Here is a 13,428-nt window from a genome sequence, read left to right as displayed (position 1 = left end):
GTCTGGATCCAGAACACCTGAGAAGAGATGATGCTGACCCTCAGAGGACCCCAGATGATGCTGACCCTGAATCAACAACAGAACTAACAAATATTGCTACATGTGTGACTGCATCATATAATTGCTGCTGTTAATAGTGTTCATCATCTGGTCGATTATGTCTTTAATTGATTTTTCTGTACACTTCTGCCATATACACATAAACGGACAGTCATCACTGATAAGCTATATGCTACTAAATATTGTAAAAACGTAATTTTCTGTAAAGTTGCTTTGCAATGATTTTTATCGTAAAAAGTGCAATACAAATAAACTTGAATTGAATTGAATTGAACTCAGTCGTGGTATTGAAGGTGGGAGAGAGCACTGTACATACACTCCCCCCACCAACAATCCCTGCTGGCCCGAGACTCAAACCTGCAACTTTTGGGTTACTAGTTCAACTCAACTTCCCCCTGTATGTGTGTGTGTGTGTGACAAGGCTTTCTATATTTATGCGCTGCTTTGATTGATACGCGCACATACACACCTCACACAGAGATCTGAGATCACGCTGTGCAAAAATAACATTCAGAAGCTCATAAACTTGTCAGCATTGCCACGTGATTTTATTAATCAATACTGAATCGTTACATTATATTTCTCAGCCAGGAGGGGGGTAAAATCAGTTTTTTAAGTAACTAAACTCAGCTCTCTCTCTGTCAAAATGTTTTGAGTAGTTTGCATCACTGGATACAACTGTCAGTCATTTAACATTTCTATCCTAAACCGTATCGATAAAAGTTTACTAATATTAAATGATTTGCAGTTTCATCTTACCTCGGTCTCTTTAACGTTAAACTGATGCTTCGCGCTCTGCTTCTGTGAACAGTAAACCCTGCCAACTTTGATTTGATTGGCCATCTCAGTCATTCTGATGTTGACGAGCACTGTTGGTTTCCTGAGGCTTTGATCTGTGCCTAGTATGTGCAGCGGTCGCGCATGCATTCGTATACTAGTACAAGTTAATTGTCACATTTTAATAGTATCTATAACTCCTAACAGGCTGTGTGACTATGAGAAGTTATTACCTCAAAATATACGTCAGTATGCAGTTGTCCCTATTGCCGCAGTTTGCCGACCCCTGCACTAAAGGAACCTTGCAGAAATGTTCATATGGTACTATAACTGATTTCAAGCATTCTGTGACTCTCCTTTGAGGTCCAGTCAAACCAATAAGGAACCAGTTCACCATGCAGATTCAGCTCATGCTCCCTACAACTCACCTCCAGGTCTCACTTTGAAGTAGACAGGGTCAGAGAAGGGTCCATCTCCTACAGAGGTGAACGCCAGCACACGGATGGTGTACATCTCGGATGGCACAAGGCTGTGGATGGTAGTTATCATGCTGTCCTGAACATTGTGGATCTGCCAGTGGCTCATTGGCTGTGAAGGATCCATGGTGTAATAAACTCGATAGCCTTTGATCAAACCATTGGGCTCCTCTGGTTCGTCCCAGCGCACCATCACTGCGTTCTGTGATATGATGTGAACCTGGATGTTCCGCGGCGGGCTGGCGGGTGCTTGTTCTCCGGTCCGAGCTTCCACTCTGTTGCTGGGCGGCCCCTGACCGATGGTGTTGACGGCAGACACACGGATCTCGTACTCAGTGTTGGGGTACAGGCCACCGATGCTGTAGCGGGTCGTGGTGATGGAGTCCACTGTCTCATACTTGCTGTCTGGGGATTTGGCACGGTACTGGATGATGTAATACGACACAGGGTCGGGGTTACCAGAGTCCCAGGTGATGGTGACGCTGGTAGGGGTCGTCTCCGTGACGATGGGGGTACCAGGAGCTCTGGGTAAAGCTGCAAAGAGAGCAGAAAAAACTGCACTGCTCAAAGGCTGATCTTTCCTCAGGAGATTCACAGTTATGTTTTGCACTCTGGCCCTGAGCACAGTTTGAGATACTGTTGAGATCTTTTCTGAACCCTATGTGAGATGCACTACAAATTAGGGGTCTAAAAAGCAGGAGATTTCTCCCTCTCAGGGATGTCTAGGTAAAACAAATAAGATATCATGAGATTAAAAAAGGGCTGCTTACAGAATGTCTGTAAACTCATGATGTTGTTTCCATTTACTTTTGGGGAAGATTTGCAAATCTTTTTAAGTCAATAACGAAGCCCACTTTGTGTCCACACACACATCGAGAAGCTTTTCTTACTTCAGACTTACTTTAGACTGAATAAAATTAAAAAATATTCTTTCCAACGACCCAACAAGCTCTAAAATACATACAGATTCTGCAACTTGCTGATTCAACTTTTCTACAAACAGCACAGAATACTTTAATTTCACATCACCTTCTGGAAAAGATGATGCATAGAATTTAGTTTGTACTTCATACACTTACTATATGGTTTATATATGTTTGCACATTTTAGTCCTTTACTGTCATGTATTAAACTGATTATTTATATTTTCCATTATTACTCCCATTTTGGGGGGATTGCTTGCTTTTTCTCCTGCTCATTATGCAGAAAAAATGTCATTATTACTCATTAAAAATGACCTTTCCTTACACTTAACAATGACTTGCGCCACGGACTCGATGATTCCCAGGCTGCTCATGGCGACGCAGGTGTAGTTGGCCGACTCTCGCACGCCGTTCAGCTCCAGAACGTTTCGTCCCACGGGCATCTCATCCTCCGGTGTCAGGTCCTCCGAATTCAGCATCCACTTCACGTAGGGCATCGGAGAGCCAACCGCGACGCAGGTGATGTTCACGCTCCCGCCCGGCATGATCTCGTGGCTCATGGGAGGGATGGTGAAGCGAGGGGGAACGCGCCGAACTGGAGCACAAACACAAGGAAACAGAGGAGAACCAGGTAACAATGACAGAAAATGGATGTTCTGGTGAAAGCTTCATATTCAAGTTGGCAATGCATCATTACAGCTTAAAGGACAAGTTGCTAAATATAAGTGCTGACTAGCAGATGGAACAGAATAATAATGTGTAAGGAGCTGGAGAATCTGAATTAGAGCTAAAGGTCAAAGCTATGTTTTCATACAAACTGACTAACGCACCCATTTCTACAGGCGCATCTCTCCATCGTCCTTGTTAAGTTCACAGAAATTTCTGTGAGGATGAAAAACACTAGTGAGAGAGGTGCGTTTAAACGCAGACACTTCCGCTGAGGCTCCTCTGTTCTCATTCTGAGCTCAGCTGGGAGGCAGAGAAACTGTAATGATGCATATTTATTAAAACCCGCTCTGTATTTCGGCCCGAGCTCCCTCCCTTTCCCATAAGCCTTTAGAAACCTAAATGAGATGCTGCTGCCCTCAGGGATGATGGAGTCGACCCAATGAAGCCGTTTGATCAATCGCTGCAGATATCGACTCTATAGACCCGTGCTGGGAAAGCAGGTGTTTGATTGGGGCAGGTTTCATTGCCCAGAAAATCAAAAGGGGAAGAGGAGGGCGTGATTGAGAGCAGCATGCCTGAACACACCGCAGCAGCATGACGCCATAAACAACGCTTCGAGGGAGATCTCTGGAACGCTACAGCTAACACACCGAGTGTATGTTCAATGCACGTAAACATGAAACATTTCTGCACCTACTGGTCAATATGTTATTATGTTCTGGGTCACAATCCACCAGTGAAGATGAACTGATCCAGAGTGTGTGTGTGTGTGTGTGTGAACCTGCCACTATATTCTAGCACAAATCAGATTCTTCTGCAGCTGAAAGTGATGCTCCGCAAGGGAAATACTGCATTTACTCCTGGAAGATCTACATCTGACTGTGGAAATTAATAAATAGATAAAAAAGACACAGAGCAAATGTGAGAAACGATGGAAGTTATGCTAATCCACTAAGTTAATGTGAAGCACTGCCAACCTCGCATCCAGAAACAGAGATGAAATGCATGAGAGAGAGAATGTGTTTGAGAGAGACAAGGAACGATAAAAGCAAGAGATATATAAGGAAGGATGCGCTAAGAACTACAGCTCGCTGAATTCTTAGCTGCGGTGTGAAATCGGCAGGTCATCGTCAGATTAAAAACATACAGTGAATCAAAAAACCGTGAAGCTCGAGCCCACAGACAGAAAGACAGAGAGAGAGAGAGAGAGAAAAGATGAGCCAGACAGAAAAAAAATTAGCAGGGCAATAGGAAACTTTCAGAAACCGGAGACGCTGAAGTTTCAAACGATCGCTGAAGTAAACGAGATGTGTGCGGGTGGATGCTTGCCACTGTGACACTGTGTGGTTGCTAGTGTACTGAGAGCTTGATAGGGTGGTTATATGTAGAATCTGTTGCTAGGATCTTTTGGGTGGTTGCTAAGGGTGTTAAAGAATAATTTATCCCTGGAGCACTTACTTAAAGACATTGTTCACCCAAAAATGTTCAAGCTGTCATAAAGATATTATTCAGAGAAATGTCTCAGTGTTTTTTTCTTTTTTTATTGGTCCATAGAAGAAAGAGAAGCCTCGTTCAGACTGTCAGCCAAAAATCCGATTGAAATCCAAAAAATTTAAATCTTAAAAATAAAACAAAAGAGCTCTTAGGGACACACAAATCAGATTTGAACAGTTGCAAAACACACTGTGGACAGTCAGTCATATAGATCAGATTAAAATCAGAATTGACCAAAAATGGGATTTGGGATGACAGTCTGAATAAGTCAAACATGTTTGGAATGACATGTACGACAGAAAGATCCTTTCTGGGTAAACTATCCCTTTAACAAAGTGCATGGGTGAATCTCATTATTCTCTGTGCTTTGCATGAGACTCATAAAACAAGAAAAATGTGAGTTACATTTAAAAACAACAATGAAATAATGTTTAAGAAGCCCAGCAGTTTAATCAGGAGCTCATTTGCTGTAGCTGTAATGTTGACTGATTCAATGAGCCATTTCATTCGCATCAATAGAAGCGCAGAGAAACATAAGCCACGTTAAGATGCGTCCGAAGCCCAGGTTCTTGTTTCTTCTGCTTTAGAGATGACTGAACGTCTGAGGAAAAAGCTTTCTCGGATATTGAGGCTTATGGGGATTCACCACACAGGATCAAGTTCTGAAATCTACAACTTCAGCAAAGAGGAAAAAATCCACCTGAATAAAGCTACAACTGCATCGGCTAGTGATTTAGAGCTAAACGCATTAAATTCAAACCAATCTCTGCCAAAGACGAAACAATCAGATTCCTGTAGCACATGACAATAAAATTTGCAATTGTTCAAGTGAATTGAATTGCAGGTGAGCATTGACCAAAGGATACCCAGAATTGGACACAGTCAAGTTTAAGATGAAACATAATGGTTAAGTCTACACAGTCATTAGATGCAGTTAATCAAAGGCTGTTAATGCAGGTTAGTGCATGCATTCATGCAACCATAAGCATGCAACACCAGTAACATGCAAAGTTTCAAATAAAAACACTCAGGATTCAGGTGCATCATGTACAGAACGTGCTCAACGTGGATTTAATGGTATTATTATGATTTATCATGAGTTATCGATGATGGAAATAAATGGCTAGTTTCTGGTTGTGACTAAACCAGTCTGTTCTGCCTAACAGGGTGAATATCTGAATATCTGAATTTAAATGACCTAGGTACGAGCATCTATTGTACAAAAATCACTTTGCAGCTCTTAAAAGCTTGGGCTTCCAGCGAGATGGGAACAATAACCTTGGGTGGTAAGAGCACATTTGATCTATGCAACAATGAGGACTGCTGAATTGGATTTCCCATTGTTAGTCAAGCCCATTACAATGAATTATCTCAAATGCAATCTTTCCTCTCACTGAAAGAAGAAGCAGAGCCACAGCATATTGACTTACACTCCTAGCGCACGGATATGGCGCCACATGAAACCATCGGCGGGGCTGAATGACATCACCCCATCATCGCTCACGTGTTGATTAAACACAAGGGACTTTATGGAGATGCTTCTGTTCTCATGACTTTGGTGCAGATTTAGTCTCTGAATCAAACTGGCACATCAGTGACACATTCTTCAGAAGCACAGAAGATGTTTGGCTCGCTCTTTCTTCTCCTCCTCCAGAGGAGGCTGTCATGTGCAGCGAGGGCGAGACGTCACTCACAATCTTTCCGACACTTGATTTGCCTTTCAACAGTTTTCCAGCAGTGGAAACGGTTCAAGCGCTTCATCATGCTGACAGAATGAAAATAGGCCACTCTCTGATGACAAACAGACTTTTCCTAAAAAAAATAAAAAATGCTAGAACATTCCATTAAAACAGACGATACTTCATGCAGCTCATGCGCAAGCAGCGAGAGAAAATGACAAAGACATTCAAAACAAAGACACATCAAACCACTGCAAAGCTTCTCTATGAGACTCTGACATCACGCTGAGTTTATGAAACTGATAAACCCTGGTGTGGATTGATGACGAGAGCACAGGTGATCTGGGATTATAATTCTGATCCCAGCATGCTGTGAATGTCTGCTTTCAGGTTTGCTTGAACATTCAAAGTTTGGGAAATAATAATTATATTTAGAGAGTTTTGTTTTGTTCTATGCCTTTAACAGTAACTGGTCATTATAACCATTAACTTACAACCAGTGTTGGGAGTAATGCATTACAAGTAACGCAAGTTACGTTTTTAGATTACTTTTTTCAAGTAACTAGTAAAGCATTTCTTTTAAACTGACACTAAAATGCAACTTTTTCAATTGTTTTCAAATGTACTGACTGACAGCTCTCCAGGAGTGAGTGCGGAAGCAGAGGCTCTTCCTTCAGTCTGAGGCTCATTCAGTTCACTTTTGGTGTGAAAGAGCCTTTACAGTTGCCAAAAATATAACTTTTGGACTTTCTGTTATTAAAAATACAAAAGCAAGCCCAGCTCAGGTGACAAAAAGTAACACGAAAGTAATGTAATGTACTACTTTCCATAAAAAAGTAACTAAGTTAGTTAGTAACTTTGCTTAAGAAGCAAGGCTTGGATGATAGTTGTTTTAACAATTTTTACCCTGTCTCAGTGTTATCATTTTTGTCAAAATTCTTAGAAAAGTTGTGCAATTACAGTTGAACACATTTTTAAATACAACTAATTTATTAGAACCTTTTCAATCTGGTTTCACTGCTTATCACAGTACGGAATCTGCTTTGCTTATAGTGTTCAATGATAACTCAAAGACAGGTCTTTTTCTGTAGTGCTAGGCAAGTTTTCCTCATCATCTGCCCCAATTATTAGCGGAGTACCTCAGGGCACTATTCTGGGACTGCTTCTTTTTAATTTTGATATGCTCCCTCTGGGGGATGTTATCAGGAAGCACAATGCATTACATGGAGTAATGCAATATTGTAATGCATTACGTTTTAAAGGTAACTTTCCCCAACACTGTGCACAACTAGCCAGAATGAGATATTAGAAAGAATAACTGAAAAAATACAGTCCAGATCCATATATGATGTTTATGAACAAAAATAAGATACTTGTTTTTTATACCACTGTATCAATAGGTGCACAAAAATGATCTGTTCACTTCATTCAAGTTTATGAATATCTGAATGTGTGTGTTTGAATCAGTCTTTGTGTCAAATGTTTGGCTTGCGCATCTTCACAATAAAAGGCTTGTTTATCAATCTAATGCAAAGTTCACACATCTGCTTTGATAGAGACTCGTCTGCAGTCACTGTCAATCTCTGACCAGACAGTGTTTGACGGACAGCTTGGCACAGATGATATTGAAGAGACATCAACCAATTCAGCGCTACGAAAAAAGTGATGTTTTGGAGCAATCCATTAACTGATTGTCTGTAGAAAGAACATCCATCACTGGAGCAAGAGCCACACACACAGACACATGCACAGGAGCACAAGCACAGACATGAGCACAGACAGACAGACAGACAGACAGATGCACAATCACAGCGGTGAAATGCGTCAGGGGCAGCACAGAGCACATGACTACACAGCAGCCAATCACAACGCTGAACCGTTCAGGCATGTGACTGTTCTCATGCACACGCTCATAATTTCCAATTGCTGGGTTTCCATGACAATGCGTGCAGAGAGACAGAGCGAGGGCCTTCAGAGCGGAAAGTTTGCAAACAAGATCCCACAATGCAACACACGAGACTGACACGACCCTTGTCTTCACAGTGCTTTGCATTTGACTTGGGTTCGCTACCATCGTCAGCACTGTTTACTGCTTGATTGACATTTAGTTCTCTGAGTTTAAATTCCAAATAAAAGGAACGAGAGAAAATAAACAAAAAACACACCAACCTTCTCGCAGCTCTGAGGGTGTAAGAGGGATTGAGATGGAAAGCAGAGAAGAAAACCAGGGAAACACAGAGAGAGTAAAAAGGCCACTGCAACCATCTTCATCTGCCACATTCTCCCCTCATTCATTTACTCTAGTTACGTATAGCTCTTCAGTCTGCGTCTTTGTGTGGCAGTATTATTCATATACACTCCCAAATATCAAATATTGGCTTGGCCTTGCTCTACCCTGAGGAATTCACTTCATAAAGAAATAAACTGAAAATATCACAAGCAAACTGAGAAAACATACACAACACACTGTAAAGACCTTAATATTTTAGTTGTGAATCATTTAGTAAAGTGAAATTTGCTTCCATTAGTAATTTAAACACATACAATAAGACAAACAACTGAAAAAAAGACAAAAAACAATTAACAAGCACACAAACGTTTGCAATATTAGTAGAGGCATCATGCAGCACTTGATAACATTAATATCTGATTGTCTATTGATTGAGCGCATTATTCGGACCAAATATTTTGAGTGTCATGATTGACAGCGGGCTGTTTCTTTCCCGCTCATTTCGCATCGTTCCTCATTTACCTTAGTTTATTCTCTATTAAAACTGTGGCGGATCTTTCCGGACCAGCAGGCCGTGAGAGCTTCAGCCCAACAGCAAATATCACTAATTGAGTTTACAGAAACAATTACATGCCTGTAAACCCAATTCATTTCAAATCAATTAGCTTTTTTAATGCTTCGATTAGCCAAGAATTGTGAATTAACCCCGATGGGAAGCACCGAAGTTAATAAAGATGGGTGTTTCTTCCGTCGAGTTCAAATTGCTCACCAGCAGAATTAATTTCTGCTTGAAAAAAGGTCATAAAAACAGAAATTTGTTCTGCTTGAGACACTAAATGTCCCTCAAAGCTTAGCTTGTACTGTGTAAGATCAAACACAATGAAGCGCAGATGCGGCAAACACACAATAACTATTCAGTGCACTACGTAAACATGTATAAGGTTGTTCAGAAGTGCTGCAGAGGCTGCTGGGTAAATTAAAGAAGCAGTCTTCACTGACATGTGAATGAAAGTGTATTACCTACTGAGTACCTACTGTGTTCCATACCTCTCACGTATAAGTTAGCAGGGGACGAGTAGCGCACGCCCTGAGAGTTAGACGCCACGCACTCGTACTTCCCCTGATCGGTCTCCTCGCTGCGCTCGATCTGCAGCGCACCTGCACAGAGAGAGAGAGACAGAGAGAGAGAGAGACAGAGAGAGAGAGAGAGAGAGAGACAGAGAGAGAGAGAGAGACACAGAGAGAGAGAGACAGAGAGAGAGAGAGAGAGAGAGACACAGAGAGAGAGAGACAGAGAGAGAGAGAGAGACACACAGAGAGAGAGAGAGAGAGAGACACAGAGAGAGAGAGACAGAGAGAGAGAGAGAGAGACACAGAGAGAGAGAGACAGAGAGAGAGAAAGAGACACACAGAGAGAGAGAGAGACACACAGAGAGAGAGAGAGAGAGACAGAGAGACAGAGAGAGAGAGAGAGAGAGAGAGAGACAGTGAGAGAGAGAGAGAGACAGAGAGAGAGAGAGAGAGACACAGAGAGAGAGAGACAGAGAGATAGAGAGAGAGAGAGAGACAGTGAGAAAGAGAGACAGAGAGAGAGAGAGAGAGAGACACACAGAGAGAGAGAGAGACAGAGAGAGAGAGAGAGAGACAGAGAGAGAGAGAGAGAGACAGAGAGAGAGAGAGAGCGAGAGAGAGACAGAGGGAGAGAGAGAGAGAGAGAGACATGGGTCAGTCAGACAGACGTAAGACGGAGGAGAGGAGGAGAAAATGAGAAGTAAGGAAAAAGGGGGAGAGAAAACAAAAGTCATTAATATTTACAATCACAACAAATGTCATGATACTTTACAAACCTTCCTCATATGGGAGGTCGTTTGAGACAAAAACCTTTGAAAAACTTGCAATACACATTGAAAACGTCCCAAGGTTACGAATGTAACCCTAGTTCCTCGATGGAATGAGACGCTGCATCGAACGCTTTGGGGGAACGCATTTGGCAAGACCGAATCCGAATATTGTGTGCAATCTGTCCAATGGAAGGGCGTGAAGTCACGGGCGGGTTGACGTAGCGACCAGGAAGCTATAAAGGCACGTGCCATGCAGCTGGCTTCAGCTTAGTTACATTCGTAACCTTGGGACGTTACTTTTCAGGAACTCGAGCTGCGTCGAACGCTTTGGGGAACGATGTGCCTATGCTGCCAGACTTCCAAATCCCTGCCTAGTGTGTGTCCGAAGAGCACAGCTAAGGGGAGAGAAAACAGAAGAGCCAGGAGTGGCTTGCATATCTAGATCGTAGAATCTGACAAATGTAGAAGGCAGCGTTGCAGATGTCCAAGAGGGACACACCTGCTGAGAAGGCCCTAGAGGCCGCCATACCCCGAGTAGAGTGAGCCTTGACTCCCAAAGGAGGGGGAAGACCAGAGGACTCACAGGATACGTTAATAGCCTCGAATATCCAACGACTTAGGGTCTGCTTAGAGGCAGGAAAACCCTTTTTAGGAGGACCGTAGCAAACAAGCAATTGGTCTGATTTTCTCCACATGGCAGCTCTGTATGTGTCCAGCGCTCGAACTGGACACATAAAATTTAGCTTTTCCTGGTCTGGCTCCCGAAAGGGAGGAGAGCAGAAGGCCTGCAGTACTACGGGTTGTGGTGTGACAGAGGGAACTTTTAGGAACATAACCCACTCGAGGGTATAAAAATGCTTTGGCCATACCAGGGGCAAAGTCTAAGTGGGTAGGGGCCACCGAGAGGGCCTGAAGATCTCCAACTCTCTTTTAGCCAGCAACAGGGCAGTCTTAAGAGTCAGATGTCTATCTGAGATATCATGTATTGGCTCAAATGGAGCTTTACAAAGAGCCTGGGTCCCAGGGGGGAGCACGGGAACGTACTGGAGGCCTCAGCCTTAGCCTCAGCGCACCACGGAAGAAACGTGTAACTAGGGGGTGTCTACCCACTGACTGATCATTGAAAGGGACATGGTAAGCAGCAATGGCCGCCGTGTACACATAAGGTGGAGTGAGTTAATCCCGCAGAGAGCCTAGCTTGGAGAAACTTGAGAACTGTACCAACTGGGCAGTTAACAGGGTCAAGCTGGCGGTCTCTGCACCATGAGGTGAAGAGCTTCCACCCCAGGGTGTACAGTTTCCTCGTAGAGGGAGCTCTGGATTGGAGGAGGGTCTCAACAACCTCGGTTGAGAGACCGGATACTATGAACTGTGCCCCCTCAGGGGCCACACCAACAACTTCCACAACTCCGGGGCGAGGGTGAATTATTTTGCCCTGCACCTGAGAGAGTAGATCTGTCCTGATCGGAATCTCCCATGGAGAGCCGTCGAGGAGAGAGATCAAACCTGCGAACCATACTCGGCCCGGCCAGAACGGGGCTACTAACAACAGACGGACCCCAGACGGAGTCGCAAATAGGTCTACCTGGGCTTTGCCAAATATTTCCCATATCTGCTCCACCACCTCGGGGTGAAGCATCCATTCCCCGGGCCTCGGCCCCTGTCTCGACAGCATGTCTGCTCCCACATTCAATCTCCCAGGAATATATACTGCTCTTAACAGAAGGATCTGGTGTGCCAACTTGTACAAGGGGCGCGAACGCAGACCTCCCTGGTGATTGATATAAGGGACCACCGATGTGTTGTCGGTGCGTACCAACACATGGTGGCCTCTCAGGTCTGAGAGGAAATATTTTAATGCTTCATACACAGCTAGCATTCCTAGACAATTGATATTCCATGTCAGATGGCAACCGCTCCACAGACCGCGGGCAGGGTGGCCACTCATGATCGCACCCCACATGTATGCGCATGTGATTCACATGTATGTGCAAGTGTTTCAATGTGTATCGCAAGTTTTCAGTGGGTTTCGTCTCAAACGGCCTCCCATGTTTAACATGCTCACTAGCTTCATATTCTACACACGACACAAACACACAACTTCTGACAGTCATTTGTTTATTTATATATAGCGCTTTATACAATGGAATGCAATAATCAGTTACAGTTATAATACAGTTAAGTAAAATTCCCATTTATGTCTACCATAGGAAAATTGATTTGTATTGAAAACTTAAATAAATAAAAAGACAGACATACTGTGAGATGTGAGATTATTTATTGATGGTTTAAGCCATCAACCTGCAATATTTAGCCTAATAATTATAAACATGTTTAACAGCAGGCTTTGCAGTGAAAAACTACATTACCCATGATGCTGTGCAGAACATTCCAGCAATCAGAGCCTTGCCAAAAGAGCTTGCAGGGAAGTGCTGCATATTATGTAATTGAGTCTCACTTTTCAAATGACTTAAAGATTATAGACTTGTATCTTGATCATTTTGTCCAGTTATCAAATACATTTTGAGCTTCAAATCAAAGTTTGTAATGTTGTGATTCACCTTGTAGCTAGTTGGTTTGTTTATAACTCTTAAATTAATTTTTTTTAAATCCCTGTGGGGAAAATGAATGGAAAAATACTTCTGGAACCAAGGCCACTGAAGAAGTAGACCGTAGCCCTCGAAACTGACTGTCTCAAAACCGCTTCACAGTAATGAACAGGAATTTAACAGTTATGTTATAAAATGTATTAATTATAAAATGAATTCTATGTCTGCTTCACATGAAGTCACCACAGAGGCACTCCAATGATTTCACCTTCCGTACACGACTGATGAGAGAACGAGCTAAACGATAATGGAAATAATTGTGCTCAGAGACTCCAGGACATCACAAACACAGCCAATCAGAGAGAAGTGAGAGACTGAGCTGTGAAATATACAAACACATGCAGACGCGATCAGAAGATGGAGGCCGGTGTCTCTGTGCGGTTGAGACTGACTCAGCATTCTGAGCGATTCACTCGCTGGTTTGTCATGTGCTCAGCCCTTAAACACAGTCTGTGTGAAAGACACAGTGACCTTCAGTCTGACAAACACCTCACACACACACACCATCACACACACACACACACACTCAAACACTCACACCCACACTTACTCACACACACACTCTCACACACACACACACACACACACACACACACACACACACACACACACACACACACACACACACACTCACAAACACATGACCATGCACACACACATACGCACACCT

The 13,428-nt window shown here is 43.1% G+C and overlaps 1 protein-coding gene across 1 annotated transcript in view; it reads right to left on the bottom strand.

Moving 5' to 3' along the window:
* Positions 1-13,428, bottom strand: part of ptprsb (protein tyrosine phosphatase receptor type Sb) — a 72,284-nt gene that overhangs the window by 27,021 nt on the left and 31,835 nt on the right. Inside the window, 3 exon segments of the mRNA XM_059562920.1 lie at positions 1,266-1,847; positions 2,562-2,831; positions 9,356-9,466. Of these exon segments, the coding sequence (XP_059418903.1) occupies positions 1,266-1,847; positions 2,562-2,831; positions 9,356-9,466 (963 nt within the window).

The sequence above is a fragment of the Carassius carassius genome, chromosome 12 (assembly GCF_963082965.1).
Source record: "Carassius carassius chromosome 12, fCarCar2.1, whole genome shotgun sequence".
Classification (NCBI taxonomy): domain Eukaryota; kingdom Metazoa; phylum Chordata; class Actinopteri; order Cypriniformes; family Cyprinidae; genus Carassius; species Carassius carassius.
This window is presented reverse-complemented; position numbering and strand designations above follow the sequence as displayed.